General features: G+C 38.7%; 2 protein-coding genes across 3 annotated transcripts; both read left to right on the top strand.

Moving 5' to 3' along the window:
• Positions 1 to 668: 668 nt before the first annotated feature.
• rcl1 (RNA terminal phosphate cyclase-like 1) lies at positions 669 to 11,914 on the top strand. Of its 2 annotated transcripts, XM_058383222.1 has the most exons (9): positions 669 to 840; positions 1,892 to 1,963; positions 2,346 to 2,521; positions 2,610 to 2,684; positions 3,142 to 3,266; positions 3,549 to 3,674; positions 4,308 to 4,464; positions 9,887 to 9,990; positions 11,441 to 11,914. In XM_058383222.1, the coding sequence occupies exons 1-9, from the start codon at positions 717 to 719 to the stop codon at positions 11,592 to 11,594; spliced, it is 1,113 nt and encodes a 370-aa protein (XP_058239205.1). In that variant the 5' UTR covers positions 669 to 716; the 3' UTR covers positions 11,595 to 11,914. The 2 variants fall into 2 exon arrangements, 1 of the variants encoding a protein (XP_058239205.1); XR_009203933.1 differs by lacking the exons at positions 669 to 840; positions 1,892 to 1,963; positions 2,346 to 2,521; ... (2 more) ...; positions 3,549 to 3,674; positions 4,308 to 4,464 and adding an exon at positions 5,179 to 8,468 and having other exon boundaries at positions 11,441 to 11,477.
• A 147-nt stretch (positions 11,915 to 12,061) lies between these two features.
• Positions 12,062 to 18,374, top strand: LOC131348369 (macrophage mannose receptor 1-like). The gene is made up of 6 exons (XM_058383224.1): positions 12,062 to 13,536; positions 13,975 to 14,031; positions 16,468 to 16,839; positions 16,987 to 17,322; positions 17,432 to 17,517; positions 17,643 to 18,374. The coding sequence occupies exons 2-6, from the start codon at positions 13,998 to 14,000 to the stop codon at positions 17,760 to 17,762; spliced, it is 948 nt and encodes a 315-aa protein (XP_058239207.1). The 5' UTR covers positions 12,062 to 13,536; positions 13,975 to 13,997; the 3' UTR covers positions 17,763 to 18,374.

Below are 18,374 nucleotides of genomic sequence, written 5' to 3'. Positions count from 1 at the left end.
ACTTTGGCTTTATTTATTTATTTGTTTGTTTGTTTGTTTGTTTGTTTGAGGCGGAGGATATTTGATACCTTACAAAGTGCATCTGGACGTCTTGATAAAATAAAATAAATTTAAAAAAAAAATGCAACATTGGCGCCACCTTGTGGTAACACGTGGTAGTTACAGCACAAATTGGTTAATTCATCTATTTTGTCCCTCGCGTCGCTCTGTAGGAAATGATCTTTGACCCGCAACTGAGCAGTTTCCCCACCCGTATTCCGCCTTGTGTACTGTTGTTGAACAGTCATCTGTATTGAAGAATAAGAGATTTAAATTTTATTCTATAGACTGGAATATGAATATAGATATGCATTTAATATCAACTTTGTAAACTTTTTATATCCATAGCCATATAAATCAAAATAATTTATATATGACATAAAAGTTCGGGGAATTTAAAAAAAATAATGGAAATAAAACAAAAACATTAATGAATAAATAAATAAATAAACAATAGCATATTTGAAACAAATAAACAAACAAACAAACAAATAAAAAAAATACATTTTACAGTTGCTATGGCGACGTGAACGGTCTCCGCCAAGACCGTTAGTGGGTGTTAATTATCAGCCAATCCAAGCGCACGGGGGCGTGGTTTGTTTGGAATGCGGGTGGAGAAAAAAAAAGCAGCTCTCGTGAGACACACGTGGGTTTGGTGCCCGTGAAGCGACAGCAACATGGCCAGTCTCACCTACGAAGGCTGTAATTTCCTCAGGCAGAGGCTCGTGTTGTCCACGCTGAGTGGGAAAAGGGTGAAAATACGAAACATCCGATCCAGAGACGACAACCCCGGGCTTCGAGGTGAGTTTAACGCACGAGCCGAGCGCTGTTTGTGCTGTGACGTCGTAGAAAATGTGCAGCGTTTCTGCTAGCTTAGCCGTTAGCATTGCGTAAACATCAGGAGTGGAGTGCGCTTGTGTCACTGACCTCCGATAATGTGACAGATCTCAGAATTACACCGCGATTATGACTTCGTTTTCATCACGTTATTGATTATTCTTCACTATAAAGTATAGCTTTTATCTTATTGATGTCGTGAAAGTCTCAGTTTTTTAAAGAAAACTTCCCAAATTCCCCCCAAAAACGTGTTTAAAGCTTTCATATGAAATGCAAGAAAAGCCCAATTACGCAGAAACATAAAAAAAATATGCAAAAAAAACTGACCAGACAGCAGAGTTGTTTATTTGTTTATTTTGTTTGCATGCCAACAACATTCAAACGTTTTATTTTGCTTTTTTGTACAACTATTTTCGTCTACAGTTATTGACATATTGGTTCAAGCTTTTTCTTATTTATTTATTTATTTACTTATTTATTTATTTAATATAAATATCTTTGACGTCATTGCTGTGACGCAGTCGAGAGAAAATAATAAAAAATTAAGGTGAGAGTAAACAAAAACCAGTGCAGAAAATATAATTCAGAATGCCACCTCGGTTCAGAATATTTTCTTCAATCATTGTGATTTACTTATATTCTTGAACAAGCTGTGTGTCCCATGTCCTCCATTATAACTGTCATTTGTGCTTTTGGAGCTTCTCCCACTTTCTTGCAATTATTTATTAATTTTTTCGGGGGAGCAAAACCGGTCTGGAGACTGAGTGTCATCACACAACTTTTGTTTAAAGTGGTTGTGGTGTGAAAAACGGTGCACGGGACCATAATCAGGATTGACGCCAGCTTTCAAATAGTTCCTACTTTTTGGATTAATCATTGTATCGATTATAATGGAGTAGAGAAGGATTCATCATGCGAAGTGCACATTGACGTATCTACAGGATGCTTTAGAGTGATATTTAAAGGTGCAGTATATTATGTTTCATTGTTTTAATAACGTTTCCTCTCTTCTCAGATTTTGAAGCAAGCTTCATCAGGCTTCTGGACAAAGTGACCAATGGAACCAGAATCGAAATCAACCAAACGGGTAAGTCTGAACATCACCAGAGCTTCTCGCATACACGCTTGATTCTTGTGTGTTTTTGCGTGTGGCTGAGAAAAATAGAACCTGATATGGTCTTTTGCTGATGTAGCCCTTTAGGTTTGATGCTTTTCTTCTCACCACGGTTGTGGAGTGGTTAGTTGAGTTAACAAAGTCTTCCAGTCAGCTCAAAGCTGTTCATCTAGTACTAACGACCATGCATCGGTCAAAGTCAAAGCTCAGAAGTTCCTCATTTTGGAGTTGATGTAAAGCTCTTGAGCTGTGCCCTGTGTTGCTGCTGTTACATGATTGGCTGATGGACAATCATGCTTAATTCCTGCTTAATGAAAATGAAGATGCAAGATCTATGCTCGTGTCCTCCACACAGGAACAGTGTTGTTCTACCAGCCTGGTCTGCTGTACGGCGGCTCAGTGGAGCACGAGTGTAACATTCAACGCTCCATAGGTTACTACCTTGAGGCGCTCATCATGCTGGCACCGTTCATGAAGAATCCACTCAAAGCCGTCTTGAAGGGGGTGACGAACGACCCGACGGACCCTTCGGTGAGTAACCATGCCCACCATTACTTTTAAATAGACGATTACGTTTCTGTTCTGTTTAACAAGTCTGGGGGTTTTGTTTGTTTTGTAGGTGGACTTGCTGAAAGCTACTGCTGTTCCTCTGATGAAGACGTTTGGTATCGATGGTGAAGGTCTGGAAATAAAGGTAGTGAGAGTCTATAATGTTTTGCATTTCTGACTGTTTGTGTCGAGTATTTTAAGTAGATTACTTTGACCCTCACTAAATGTCGCGTTATGTCACATTTTCCCTCTACTTTTATCTAAGAGAGGTTTCTCTTAAATGGAGAACTTAAGCCAGAAGTTTAGACTAGTTTATAATCATTCTTTAGGGCAAGACTTATTTTTAACCTATAGTGTGTGAGATTACAAGATCAAGAAAAACACACACAGCTATTCAGCAAGCACTGGACCAAAACCGGAGTTTTTTCTGATGGTTATTAAATGAATTATTATTCATTTATTAGAAAAAAAATGTGCTCTCTGATTAGACAGATGCATAACCTTATGTCTACCCCGTCTGTACTAAATTTGTTTTGTTGTATGTTTTATTTTTTTGATTGTATTCTCTTGTTTTGTTTTGTTTGTTTTTCTCTCTCTCTCAGGTGGTCAGGAGAGGTATGGCACCCGGAGGAGGAGGTGAAGTGCATTTTTCTTGTCCTGTACGACGAACCATCAAACCTGTGCAGCTCACAGATCCGGGCAAAATCAAGAGGATCAGAGGAACAGCGTATCCTTCACAAGCAGATGTGCACAGCTGGGTCAGACTCAAGTGTTGCACAATATGAACCGAATACTGGCTTGCGGTTCTGTTGTTGCAAATCATGACTGGGCTTTGCTTTAGGGCTGAATGATAAAATAGAGTTTGTAAAGCTGTGGCTTCATTTGAATTGAAATTATTTGCATTTTTAGATCCGTATTTGCCTCTGCTATTTTTTTTTTTTTTTATTTAAATAACTGTTTTGTCCATAACCTTTTCTTTTTATCTAAATCCTTGACCCTCATATGCCAGATACTCGGTGCGTGTGTCTCCTCAGATGGCCAACAGGATCGTAGACTCGGCTCGGAGCATCTTAAACAAATTTATTCCAGACATTTACATTTACACAGACCACATGAAAGGAGCCAGTTCGGGGAAGTAAGCAATAAGCGCTTGTTTTTTCTCTCTCCTGCCACTAGATGGCGATGATGATGATGATGATGATTCGGTGACTGAAATATTCCAGAGCTGCTATGTGTTACTGGTTTAAATTATTAAATAAATACATTAAAATAACCGATACAAGATAATCACATTACGGGTTTTGTTAGTAAGTAAAATGGAATACGAGACCCGATATTTCTATTTGCGTACAGCACACAGGATTTACGTAAAAATCTGCTTTAACTCATTAGTAAGCAAGAGTGTATATTTGTGTAAGATCAATACTCGGATGAAATGAGATCCTTCTTGACTGCATGTGCTTAGTAAAAAGACTAAAATAAAAATAAACAAAAAAACATAATGCACAAAATACGCTATTAAAAATCAGCCATATTCATGTACATACATGGAATATCACTTTTATGTTTTTCTTGATAGTTTGTTTTTGTTTTTATTAATTAGGTAAATATTTAGCCTTTAAGCACTTGACAGACACAATTTTTAATCTTTTGTTTTTAGTTACTACAAGCTCGAAAATGTATTTGTTCACCGATTGCCTGATCGGATCTCTTTGTATTGGCCGTACGCCATGTTGAAACGCTTCTCTCTTTATTATTTAACGTCCAGGTCTCCGGGGTTTGGCTTGACTTTGGTAGCAGAGACCATAAACGGGACGTTCCTGAGCACAGAGATGGCATCGACCCCGCAGGGACAGGGAGATCCGGTGCTTCCTGAAGAACTGGGGAAGAACTGCGCCAGACTTCTGCTGGAGGAGGTCTACAGGGTGGGTTCTGACGCTGACTCTAAGGGACGGGTATCACATCGTATATGCTGTCTTTAGCCTTAAATTTGGTAAGGTCACTGTATGTCATGGATTTTTCTGCTTTGGCAAAACCATGGTGGCTGATTTAATAAGGAACAGAATATGATGCATCGAATATGACTGGTGGTGATCTTATGGGAGAATAATCATAAATCCCCCCCCAAATAATCTGTATATATGGTGAATCTGCCATAGAGCAAGAAACACACGTTCATGAGCTTCTGCTTTTTCATATTAGTCCACACAAACACAGGAAGTGTTCCTCTGTCTCTCTCTCTCACACACACACACACACACACACTCTCAGGACCATGTGAGTCGGGTTAGAGCCATAAATCTGGTGATGTCTTTTTGCTTTTTTTTCCAAAGCAGATTTTTGTTCAATTCAAACAGATTCTCATTGGTTGAACTCGAAGACACGAGGTTATGGGGCGAGCCGGCTGCTGGCAGAGATGGTTAATATTTGATACGATGGGATCTCGGACACACTACAGGACCACCGGTCGTGTGTGTGAGCGAGCGAGTGTGTGTGTTTGCTTTGTGGTTAATCAGTGCCCTACGGTCAGTCCTTGTAGTAAACAGCTTTTGGACACACACACACACACACACGCATAAAAACATGTGCTTGGCTTTTTAATGGAACAGCTAATATAAATCAGACGACTTTATGTAAGTTATTTTGTCATTTTTCTTTCTAGTCGTGATCTGAGCGTGCGAATGGGGGCATTTCTGTAAGAATTGGATTACACAAGATGTTTTTTTTTTTATTTGTGTATTTTGTCGAGTTCTCCATTATTTTGTGAGAATTTATTCGGAATTCGCAGCAATCGACCACAATTGGTTCTATCTCCTTTTTTGAATAATTTATGCAGTGTTTTTTTTTTAACGGAAATGCATGGCCTTTTAATGGAGTTTAACTGTAAATGTAATACTACGGCAAACAGGAAGAACCTCGGCTACTACGAGGATAGAGATGTACTTTTGCATTTAATTAAAGGTCTAATCCAGAGGGATTAAAATGACTGGCGTATCTCAGACTCTAGCGCATCGGATTATTCACTCCATCCGTGTTACGACGAGAATGATGGTTATAAACGGCGGGATTTCCTGATATCTTCCTAATGGCCTCCTTTCTAAACGCCTCATAAGGGTTTTTTCCTCCCCCAAGCACATTTAAAACCATTTCTGTGGTTTGTTGTGCTGGCAGAACCCGTAACGATTCAATGTAGGTTTTTATAACAGAGATTTTCACTTTTATGAAGCCATGTAAAGAATAATCCAGGAAGCCTTTTATTCTAACCGTGTATTTCATTTGGAAAAACAATGTTCTCTGTGTTCAGTTTGCTTCTGGAAAGTTGTCACTTATCAAGACTACACTGTATAGCGTCTTAATAATATGACTTTTTAAACCTTTATACATATCATACGTCTTGTGTTTAGAAAGTTATACACTATATTGCCAAAAGTATTCGCTCACCCATCCAAATAATCAGAATCAGGTGTTCCAATCACTTCCATGGCCACAGGTGTATAAAATCAAGCACCTAGGCATGCAGACTGTTTTTACAAACATTTGTGAAAGAATGGGTTGCTCTCAGGAGCTCAGTGAATTCCAGCGTGGAACTGTGATAGGATGCCACCTGTGCAACAAATCCAGTCGTGAAATTTCCTCGCTCCTAAATATTCCACAGTCAACTGTCAGCTGTATTATAAGAAAGTGGAAGTGTTTGGGAACGACAGCAACTCAGCCACGAAGTGGTAGGCCACGTAAACTGACGGAGCGGGGTCAGCGGATGCTGAGGCACATAGTGCGAAGAGGTCGCCAACTTTCTGCAGAGTCAGTCACTACAGACCTCCAAACTTCATGTGGCCTTCAGATTAGCTCAAGAACAGTGCGCAGAGAGCTTCATGGAATGGGTTTCCATGGCCGAGCAGCTGCATCCAAGCCATACATCACCAAGTGCAATGCAAAGCGTTGGATGCAGTGGTGTAAAGCACGCCGCCACTGGACTCTAGAGCAGTGGAGACGCGTTCTCTGGAGTGACGAATCGCGCTTCTCCATCTGGCAATCTGATGGACGAGTCTGGGTTCGCCGGTTGCCAGGAGAACGGTACTTGTCTGACTGCATTGTGCCAAGTGTAAAGTTTGGTGGAGGGGGGATTATGGTGTGGGGTTGTTTTTCAGGAGCTGGCCTTGGCCCCTTAGTTCCAGTGAAAGGAACTCTGAATGCTTCAGCATACCAAGACATTTTGGACAATTCCATGCTCCCAACTTTGTGGGAACAGTTTGGAGCTGGCCCCTTCCTCTTCCAACATGACTGTGCACCAGTGCACAAAGCAAGGTCCATAAAGACATGGATGACAGAGTCTGGTGTGGAGGAACTTGACTGGCCTGCACAGAGTCCTGACCTCAACCCGATAGAACACCTTTGGGATGAATTAGAGCGGAGACTGAGAGCCAGGCCTTCTCGTCCAACATCAGTGTGTGACCTCACAAATGTGCTTCTGGAAGAATGGTCAAAAATTCCCATAAACACACTCCTAAACCTTGTGGACAGCCTTCCCAGAAGAGTTGAAGCTGTTATAGCTGCAAAGGGTGGACCGACGTCATATTGAACCCTATGGATTAGGAATGGGATGTCACTTAAGTTCATATGCGAGTCAAGGCAGGTGAGCGAATACTTTTGGCAATATAGTGTATGTTTTTTCTCTGATTGTGAGGGAAACAGAGTCTTGCTAAGGGTTATTCTCTTGACTGTATGCTCTAGAGAAATCTAGGTCCAAATTCAACACAAAAGCTCCATCAGATGATAGTAAATGAATTTCCAAATTCTCCATATTTTTCCCTATTACTCTCTATTCTGGCCTTCTCTATTATTATTATTATTATTATTATTATTATTATTATTATTATTATTATTATTATTATTATTATTAAGGCTTGTGGGTGTGCTGTGATAGGAAAATGATCAACGATAGGTTTGTTTCATCTTATTAAAGGTTAAGTTTTATCTTCTAATTATTAATCTTGGGTTATGTGGATAGTTTGCGGTACTGTTATAGAAAATTCCGACCAATCAGATTTCAGGATTCATCAGCACCGTCGTTAAATATATCCTCCTCCTTTCCCAATGGTTTATAAACTCACTCTTTGCTTCTATGACTCCGCTTATACTCTCAAAGCAGTTTTTAGAGACTTTGTTGTGTTTGTAAATATTGGCACCCCGTACCTTTTTGCCGCTCATTCACTCACTCCAGCATTTATTTTTTCTGTTTTTGAGAGGGTGCCGAGTTATTTCGCCACTTTCTAAATGACGCAGGTTGATGTTTGTCCTCTCCGTGTGTTTGTGAACGTACTGGCAGTGTTGCCCTTTTTTTTCCCCCCTCCAGATCCATTTTGTGTGTTTTAACTGCACTTATCTGCATCCTGTTTGTCTTTCCATTCTTACCATTCAGGTTGTTTTCTGCTGTCTGGTTCTGGCCTGTTACTGTCAGAGAATTTTTATTATTATTATTATTATTATTATTATTATTATCTTTTAGACCGTCCCATGCCGTGATGCAGTCTCCACAACGGAGCTTGTTGTAAAAGGCGGCTAATTGAATTTAAGCCGAGGAATCTATTGAATTCTCGGAATCATGGCTAGGGTTTTTGTAACGGAGGTTAAGTATGTACTTACAGAACATCATATTATACTCAACGTATTTTATGTGCAGCTGTAGGGAGGAGGGATCTTGTAACTCAGGATCTTTTGGGACTTTTCCACCAGCTTGTTTGGACGTGCTATGCTCTGGTGTGCCTCATCAGCATAACGCTGTGGTGTTATCGGATATCGAGCCTCAGGTCTCGGATAATGTAGTACATTTGAGGAGTTGTCAGTTCCGCCAGTGTTGGCTGAAGAAGTGAGAAGCAGATAATAAGGAGGAGCACTGGAGGGGTGTGTAGATTTCCAGTCTTTGATTACTGTAAGTATTTAGTAGAGTTGAAGTAATCTTTGTTTGCTGGGGTAAGTTTCATTAAATTTATCAAGCTAGATTGTGTTTTGTAATTTGATCTCGGGAGCGTTTACACACATTCAAAAGCTTCTGAGTTTGGGTGAATAAACGGTTCATTTCAGCCCTGATTGTTCGGATTTAAAGCGCATAATTGGCGATAAATTATTAGAATTTTGTATAAAGGTTTCGAGTTTAAATCTATCGTTTATCGCCGTAGTCACGAATTCAGCAGGAAATTTTAATGTGGATTTTCACAGTCGATCCAGACCTAATCCATAAATGAAAGCAAGTAAATAGCCATTCAGGTAGAACAAAAGTAATGGCACCTTGTAAAAGGATGGGAAGTTAGTTCTTGAATTTGATGCTCTGCAGTGGCTGAGCGGCGTTAGTGGATGATAAAATGCATCTGATGCCCACTGATTAAACTGCTTAATGAACATAACACTCATGACTGATGTAAATACAGAGCAGTTAAAAACTCGGATAGACAAACCATCTACTTCGGTATATTTCCGGTAAAATGATGCAGATTATTATTATGTTTATCTGATCTCTTAAAGTCTTGGGTTTTTAATGTATAGTTACCTACTAAGGTATATAGTTATAAGGAATAAATAAATGTGCGCTTTGGTTTGTTTTTCAGTGTTGAACAATTTCAGGATTTTATTTTCCCCTCCATAAGGTTTTTTTTTTTCCCTGAGGCAGTCACTTTTCAGAATTCTGTTAGTGAGGAATAAGCTCATGTCAACAACGCAGCCTCAGTTCCTTGATAGAATTATGTGATTGAGTCAGTCATGTGCAGATGTCCATGCAGAAACCCGAAGCGGGACACGTGAGCAGTCACAGCTGGATGAGTCGCCGTGACCCAACACTAAACCGAATGTTTGTGGTAATGGGGAAAATGCTGTTGCTAAGGAGTCCAACATTATTCCACTAGTAGGGAGTATCATGACTCTCATACTGCTCTTTAAAATACCTAGACGGTTTCGCTTGCTAACAAGCGAGGCCACAGGTTGTGTACTTCGCTGTAATATGTATACAAATTGCCGTAAAGCCATGGACGTGTTTTGCATTTGTGAGTGCAGTTGAAAATGGATTAGTACAGGTGAGTTAGTAGAATTTATATTTTGCACTGGAGCCTAATGTATTTGTCGCTTTGTGGTAAGATACCTAGTAAAAAATCTTCGAAAAAATTCACTCCTGACAGAAGTGCTTCTTTGTGTTCGATTTGTACACAGAAAACGAAGTCATTTTCTAGCTTTGGCTAGATTTTAAAGCTTTACTATTTATTTAATTATTTTTACTGCCAAAATATAATGTGTATCTTGTTTTTTGGTTGAAATCTTATGATGCATGTCGTCTTAGTGACTTCTTGTCATTATTTCCAGGGTGGCTGTGTGGATTCGACCAACCAAAGCTTAGCTCTCTTGTACATGACGCTCGGTCAGCAAGATGTATCTAAAGTTCTTCTAGGTCCCCTTTCTCCATACACGTGAGTCTTTCTTTCTCTCCTTGTTTCTTCCCCTATAAATTGACATGAATGGCTCACTCAGTGCGTTAAATATCCTCTTACTAAGACTTCAGTTTCCCACCAAACTTTGTGTCCGTATCCATCCATATCTTTTCACAGATATCTTTTCACAAACCTTAATCTTGCACAGTAGATTTTTGATTTGATTATTGTTTAGCTTTAGTGTCAGTCCAGTCAGGAGTTTCCATGGACGTCGGATCGACTCCGGCCTCCTGCGGACTGTGAACTGTCCATTTTCAGTTATCATGGTACCGGTGCTGTGTCCTAATCAAGTACAGTACTATGATAACTGAAGATTGGCGGTGCCAACACAATGCTTCCTGTGTCGGCGAGTGAGATCCTCATGGATACCTTCAAGCTGTTCCAGCTGTATTTGCGTAGATCGCATGAAACGCATCCAAAGCCGTTAACATTGTGTTGTAGCTAACTGACTAGGCGAGTCTCGTCTGCAATGTTAGCAGTGTTTCTGGTATTCTGTGTTGGGTGGCGCCTGCTCCCTCTATTCCCTCTGTCAAATGTTTTGAGTTTTTTTCCCCCGTGCCGCCCTCTGCTCTGCACACAGAGTCTCGGGTCATGGCCATTCCTGACGCAGAGAACTCGGCCCGGCCAAACGATCCATCCCTAATTGACGACCGTATAGACGAGAGCCTGCAGGCCTGTGGTGTGGAACATGCAGATGAAAAACAAGCGATGCATTATGCTTTTTGTTTGAGCTGTAAAGAGCAATAACCTCACCGTGAGAATGATCAGTTCTCATAGTTATATTGATTAACTCTGCTTTAGTATTTTCAGCACGTGAAATGAATTCATTTAGCTCGATTTGGTTATCTTAAACTGAACTCAAATCTCAATTTATTAGCACATTTTATATATAATATTGTACATACAATGAGAGCTAGGTTTAGTGTACCAGGAATTCAGTAGAGTTGCTTTGCATTTCATATTTAGGCTGAAGTATAGGTTTATTTATATAAGTTTATTTTTTACCCTCGCTGAACGAGCCCACTTTACGGAGTCAGTTCATGTACCATCTACCTCGTAGTGCTGTACTCAAAGCCGCCATCGATGAATTCAAAATCAGGACTAGTCAAGATAGAGTCAAGACTAAGCCTTAACAGTGCCAAGATAACAAGTCAAGATCTTCAGTCAAGCCCTCAAATCTTTTCACCTAGTTGGCTTCATCAGTGAATTGTTCAGATTAAGCTGATGTTCTCCACTTCTTGTTAAACATCATGTATTAACATTATTTAAACTTTCCAAGAAGACCAAAGTCCTATTTAGTGAGATCTGTACTAAAGACAGAGACACGGCCAGTCTGAGATAAGTGTAAATGAAGATTGAACCATTTACAGATTCTGTTAGTCAGTCATTAGTCCATGTCTGTAAACGTAGCTACTCTGGTGTCTTGCAGGATCGAGTTCCTTCGGCACATCCGGGACTTCTTTCAGATCATGTTCAAGATCGAGCAGCAGAAAGGAGACGAAGACGAGAGGAAAGGAGGAGAGAAAGTACTGATGACCTGCGTAGGCGCCGGTTACACCAACATCAGCAAGACGCTCAAATAGAGACTCCAGTCGCATTCGCACCTATGTCTCAAACTGCGTACTTCACACGTTTTTAGTTCCAGAACACCGGGTTAATTCAAACAGATCTAGTGTACACGAGGTACAACGTGAGGGAACACATTAATACAAAACGTTTTTGTTTTGTTTGAGAACTTGCCGTTCTACAACAGTACATAGAGTACAAAGGTTATCGTGTATATGATGTGATTTGAGACATAGACCCAAGAGTTTTATACATGTTTTTTTTGGTTGTTTTTTATGATAAATGTACAGTTTGTGATGATACCTTTACCAAAAAAAGACTCATGAATGTGTGTCCATTTTGTTTGTGTGTGGTCTCACTTCAAATCTCTGAGTATAAGCTGGGATTACTGTCAAGTTAACATCATACATTTATGGCATTTGGCCCATAACCAGATCCAAAGCGACTTCTCATCTCATTTTTTTTATACTGAGTGGTGATACTTTGGTGATCCTGTGAGTTGAACTTTTCAAGCAGTAGTCCATCCCTCCTGTGCCAGCCTCTCTTTAATTATTTTCCTACATCATTATGCCCTGTTGCCCACAACGCAACATGCAGAAGAAACCTAAAAATGCTTGCGCAAAGGCTTCGAATCCCTTGGCAGATCTTATGTCGCTCCAAGACTGGCTCATGGGGTTGGGCATACTTCTGATCAAGAGCACCTTATGCAGAATAGATTTGTGGGTTTTCACACATTAGAAAACTATCAAAGAAAGCTAAGCTGGGTGATTTTTGTCTAATGTACATATATCATCACCACTGGACATGATCAGCCTAAAACCTTCAATCTCTCTTTTTCACGCAATTAGTTACATTTCTTTGCATAGAAATGGAAGATTAGCGACAACGACGTACAGGCTTAGTTTTGACTTACCTTACTTTACCTGTATCCAGTACAGTAGGTGTGTGTTCAGTCAGCGGCGAGGCTCAGCTTTCAGCAAAACGTCCAGCCCAGCTGCCTTAAAACAACACTCAAAAGGACACTCTGAAACTTGCCCAAAATAATGGGCATATATTGAAAATAGACACACATATAGACACACTGTCTGTACTTACACTTTCTTTGTGGAAATTTAGTAGCTTTGATTCTGGTTATTTGTTATAAAGTATGATTTTGGTAGAGGGATTTAACAATAATGCTGGTGAGAATCGTTTTGTAAGCAATTTGACTCTGTGCCAGTTCAGTTTGAATCATACAGATTTCCCGATTGAGGTGTTATGTAATTAACATCTGACAGTATTGGAAAAAAACTAAACTACTTGGAGGAACAATGATGTGTGTGCACAACAACAAATCAACGGATAGTAGAAGTGTGTATTGCAGTGTACAGTATGGCAATAAGATCATTATTGCAGTGAGGAGTGATTACTTTCATTTAATCATAAAATACGTTTGATTTAGTTCACTCTCACTTTTACATCCTTCTGTATGTCACTCTGTGCATGAACATGAATGTCCAAAAAAGGACCACGAGAGCTGTATTATTGTACATCACCAACAGGGGGAGACATTTGGCCAGGTAAAGATTCAAATATGTTATATTGAGTGTCTCAGTAAGATGTTGGTCCACCAGGTCTTAAGATCACTAAGGTTTTCAATATTCCACCTTTTATGCCATTTCTCTCGTCACTCATAAATATAAACAAATATATGTCCCTAAGAATAATGGTGCAATATTGAGTGTTGGGTCCTGAGGAAGCTCCAGAGCATCTTGACACTGAGGTGTCAGTACTTCTTGGAATAAATTACACAGTGACTTCAACCGTTTGGACTGGTCCTTTAAAAACAGTGGCAGAGTGTTTTGCATTAGACATTGTGACTTGCATTAGACAAAGTGACTAGCTTAGAGTTTCACATACTGGAAAAAGCGCTTTGAGTGATTGCAAGGTAAAGACATTCATTTGAGTGCCTGGGTCAAGGTAGGTTTTAAATCTCTGCTCCGTTGTTTTGGCTATTTCATGCCACTTAATTAGGAGGAATATTTCGCCTTGTGTATTATTTCTGTCATTTAGATCAAGTTACTACAATCTGATTATTTATCTATTTGTTTATTTGACAGGGACAATGCTCATTAATATACAGAGAGAAAAATTTAATTCAGCCACAATCTGGTCAATTTTTCCATGCAACCTTGGGTTATTAAGTTACGATTAAAAAAAAAAGATGCACATGAAAAAATAATATAAAAGTATAGAACAATTAATGTTTTAATGAGAATATGCACGTAAAAAATGATCTGCACTTCAGTTAAAATAAACTCCATAACTGGTGCAATAAATGAATCTTGGATTAAATGTAATGAAAATCTGTTGGTTTGTTTTAAATCTATAATCATATGTGATACGGTATACTTGCAGTCTTCTTCAAGAAGACTTCAGTGATGCAGAGTCTCTTCATACTCCTGCTTTTCACAGGTAAGAGAGAAAAACGATACATCCTTTGGTTTCATCCAGTCACCTGAGCAATCAAGCCCTGATTTACTAAGAACCTGAATACTGTGCCATTTTTTAGTTCCAGCTGGATCAATTCTAAGCACAGTTACTCTTACCTTTAACGTCTGCAAGAGTAGCTGGTTGTATAGCTGCAGATGAAAAGAAAGATTTTAAGCCGGACAACTTCTTCTTCTTCTGCAATAGTGCTCGAGAGCTTGACCCACGGCATATATTGAGGAAGGAGTTAATACAATAATATAAGAGTTAATCAACAAATATATAATTGATATAATATTTGGGTAGTGGATTGAATACAACATAGCTGGGTTGTAATTCAATTACTTTTACCTGTATAGATTAAAATTCAGTATTGTGATCAGAGGTGCATGAATTGGTATTGAAATACTGTTTTTAAAAAATTGTTCATAAATATGTCAGGTGAAAACACAGAAATGACGGATTCATTCATAGAATTCATAGAAATTGCAGAACTGCAGTCACTGAAAGCTGAAATATCCTCAGGATCCTAAAATTACAGGACTTTCAGATAAAAAACTTATTCTAAGGTCATGCTGTTTTTTAGTTAAGAAGTAAAATGTGGATCATGTAAGCCCTATTTGGTTCTCCTTCTGTTGTGTATGTCTGTAACAGGTTTCACTGATTCATTGATTTTAAGGTTTCATAAAATTTGTGAGTTATCTCTTACACTGCTGAAGTAATGCTGTGCAGAACTATTTCTCTTGTATTTACTGTTCTGCTTTACTCTTTATCCTGCACAATGGATCATAAAGGGTTTATTATTTTCAGATTATTTATCTTTGTAACCATCAGTTGGATGGTTTGTCTTTGACATAATTATCCAGTGAACCTTTAAAGATAAAAGTCTTTGATGAACCTTTTTTTCCCCAAAATTTAATCCCATCAGGGCAGCACAGTGGCTTAGTGGTTAGCACTATTGCCTCACAGCAAGAAGGAAACCTGGGTTCGAACAGGCAGGGGTCTTTCTGTGTGGAGTTTGAATGTTCTCCCCGTGCCTGTGTGGGTTTACTCTATATCTATAGAGTAAATGTCTATAATGTATAATGTGTATAATGTCTATAATCATTATACTCAGTGAAAAAGGAAGACAGACAGGGTGTGCATGCAGATATCTTTAAAAAAATAGGAAATCAGCCAGATCTCCTGACAAAGCCCATTCAGTTTTCCCTGTGATTTTATTATTCTAAATGTTTCGGTCAGAAAGTTTGCATATCAGTCAGAAGTTTGGAGGGGAGTATGAGCTCAAACCTGTGATCTCAGGAAGGAAATATCTCCTGATTGGAATAAATGTGTCCTGATTGGTTCTCAGGCTTTATGAAAAGTCAAACATTGACTAACAGTTATTCTGTCCTTTCATTTCGTTTCTTTATTTAAGTTTTTCTAAGGCAAATTGTATGTTATTATGGTTACATTTGCCCCATGTATTAGGGTAGGGTGTAACAGTGGAACTCATTGCATTTATTTTCAATTCATGAATACTCTGATATTATAACAGAGGTTGAAATGACTATATGAATATGAATATTGGCTACAGCACAAAAGCTTTTAGAATTACAGATACTCAGATAAATGTGTATTGCAATCCATCCTGGTCTCCCCTCCTGGAAAATGTATTGGAAAACCTTTACATTGGAAACATCAAATAAACTATTCAGATCTGAAGTGTTTGTGATAGGATGTCAGTTTATAACACTCTGATTACTATTATACTGACTTTAACCTATTTAGGTAGAATAATTTATACATTTATTTATTTATTTATTGCTTATGTCCACATTATGCTTATTTAAAAATCACCCATAATTATATGTACAAAAATATAATGTTGTTCTTCGTCCAACTTGGCTGTCTTTAAGACTCGTCGAGAGAAAAGGCGAGGCTCAGTCGAATGTATGCACCTGAACACACCCTAGGCCACCTATTTCATTACAAAATTCATGTCAAAATAAAAGTGTAGAAAAGACATTGGAAATACTAACTCACTGTGAATGTCAGTAATAATAGTTTGCTAAAATGAAGTCATCATATTTAGAAATATTTAAAAAAGCAAATGCAAAATTTTGCTAAACTTTCCTTATTGAGGCTTGATGCCTTTTTGGCTTCTGCAGATTTAATACCTGCCTTCATTTGTATTAAATTGCACATCAAATTACTATTCCTGAAGGCACCTGCCATAGATAATGTTATGCATTTTGCACCTTCAGGTAACAACACACAGAATTTAATAATAATCCACGTAAATGTGAAACACGATCAAATTATTTTGCTCATCTGGAACTGTATGACATGGGACACCTCTAGCATCAATCATTTTAATATTTATATATTCAAAGCATATAAAGCACACTTAATACTACATCTTCATATTCTCATCCACAGGCATTTTCTATCCACTACTGTCTGTCCCTCGTAAGTTCTATCTGATTAAGGAGCCAAAAACATGGAATGAAGCACGGGCCTATTGTCAAGCCAACAAAACCGACCTAGCTACCATCGAAAGTAATGATGATTTGCTCCAACTTCGAAGTGTTGCAATGAGCCAACTATTTACTTCCAGTGCTTGGATCGGACTGTATAATGACATTGGAAGTTGGCGCTGGTCGCTTGACAATATGCCACTAGGAACTTTGAGCTCTTGGGCTTCTAAGCAGCCTGATAACCATAATGGAGAGGAACAATGTGTCTCAATGAAGGACGGGATTTGGTCTGATAGGCCATGCATAGAAACATATACATTTCTATGCTTTGACGGTGAGGAACAATATATTTAAGAAATTCCATGGTGCTATAATTATTGTTTTACTAGGTGTTAATTTTACAAAATAACTGAGGGATCCTTTTAAAGTGGCTCTGTGCCTTTAAAAAACTTTGACACCCATTGTTTTTCAATTCTGACAGACAAGAAAATCGGCAGTGAGAAGTATATTTTTGTCTCATTAAAGAAGTCGTGGAGTGATGCCCAAAGTTACTGCAGACAACAGTACACAGATTTGGCCAGTGTGAGAGATAATGCAGAAAGGTTATCTATAAAGAGCAGAATCCCCTCTGAGGATTTATGGTTTGGCCTGTTCAGAGACTCCTGGAAGTGGATAGACCAGGCCAACGTGTCTAGCATTCCGTGGAAAAGTGGACAACCTGATAATAACAAGAATAATGAAGACTGTGGTTGTTTACTCAATAATCAGGCAGAGGATAAACTCTGTTCAGACAAAATGTCCTTCTTCTGCTATTCAGGTGCAGTAAAACAGTATTCAGTCCCATATCTAGTTTACTTTTAATTGTTTTTAGAATGTAAGTTCATTGTGTGTGTGTGTGTGTGTGTGTGTCTTTGTAATACATTCAGTAATCACCGGACAAAAGCAAATAATCAGAATGAAGGTCCAGTCTGAGCAGGATGCGAATGATTCTGAGGCAGTCATCTTGGAGAAGGTGGGTCTACAAATTATTATGTCCAACACAAGAAATGCTTTTTCTTTTCTTTTTTTGTTGTTGTAGTATTTAAGTTACACAAATATCCTTTATTATTTAATAAGAAATCAGTTTCTGTTCTCCAGATCAAGGACAAGTTGAAGGAGCATGGTGTGGATAAGAATGTCACGGTGATGTGGGTAAAGCAACCGGATGGAAAGGTGTTTAAAAAGAAGAAAGAAAAGAAGTTGACACCAGGTTGTTAACAGTTGAACACTAACAGGACCGAGAGATTGTCAACTGGGTTGAAAACTGTATGCAGTTTTGTGATGCAGTTTTCTGCACACTCATTTATGAGTTAGTTCACTATGTAGACTTAGAATTGGCCTTTAATACAATTGACTCTAGGCTGATAAGATTAATATTATAATATAATATAAAATATTTTTCAGCATCTCAGTGTCCCTTTAATAATGACTAGAAGACAAGAGATATGTGCTTGTGTCTTTCTGTTTTTCCAAATATTAGCTTATAATTGATAAAAAAAATGATTACTTATTACTATTACTTAATAAGGTTAGGCTTAGGATTTATTCATCTTCAGATTTGTTCAAATTTGTTCATGGGCAGTGGTGGCTCAAGTGGTTAGGGCTCTGGGTCATTGACTGGAAGATCAGGAGTTCAAGCCCCAGCACTGCCAAGTTGCCACTGTTGGGCCCTTGAGCAAGGCCCTTAACCCTCTCTGCTCCAGGGGCGCTGTATCATGGCTGACCCTGTGCTCTGACCCCAACCTCCAAGGATGGGATATGCGAAGAAAGAATTTCACTGTGCTGTAATGTATATGTGACAAATAAAGGCTTCTTCTATTTCATATTGAC

Source organism: Hemibagrus wyckioides, linkage group LG28, assembly GCF_019097595.1.
Source record: "Hemibagrus wyckioides isolate EC202008001 linkage group LG28, SWU_Hwy_1.0, whole genome shotgun sequence".
Taxonomy (NCBI): domain Eukaryota; kingdom Metazoa; phylum Chordata; class Actinopteri; order Siluriformes; family Bagridae; genus Hemibagrus; species Hemibagrus wyckioides.
The sequence above is the reverse complement of the archived record's forward strand: the minus strand, read 5'-3'. Positions and strand labels throughout refer to the sequence as shown.

Bases quoted from the DNA above. Each gene is read 5' to 3' on its own strand.
- rcl1 (XM_058383222.1), top strand. From the start codon at position 717: ATGGCCAGTCTCACCTACGAAGGCTGTAATTTCCTCAGGCAGAGGCTC. The intron at 3,267-3,548 runs GTATCCTTCACA...CTCATATGCCAG, and splicing joins AAGAGGATCAGAGGAACAGC to ATACTCGGTGCGTGTGTCTC. The intron at 3,675-4,307 runs GTAAGCAATAAG...TTTAACGTCCAG, and splicing joins AAAGGAGCCAGTTCGGGGAA to GTCTCCGGGGTTTGGCTTGA.
- LOC131348369 (XM_058383224.1), top strand. From the start codon at position 13,998: ATGCAGAGTCTCTTCATACTCCTGCTTTTCACAG. The intron at 14,032-16,467 runs GTAAGAGAGAAA...TCTCATCCACAG, and splicing joins CATACTCCTGCTTTTCACAG to GCATTTTCTATCCACTACTG. The intron at 17,323-17,431 runs GTGCAGTAAAAC...TAATACATTCAG, and splicing joins GTCCTTCTTCTGCTATTCAG to TAATCACCGGACAAAAGCAA.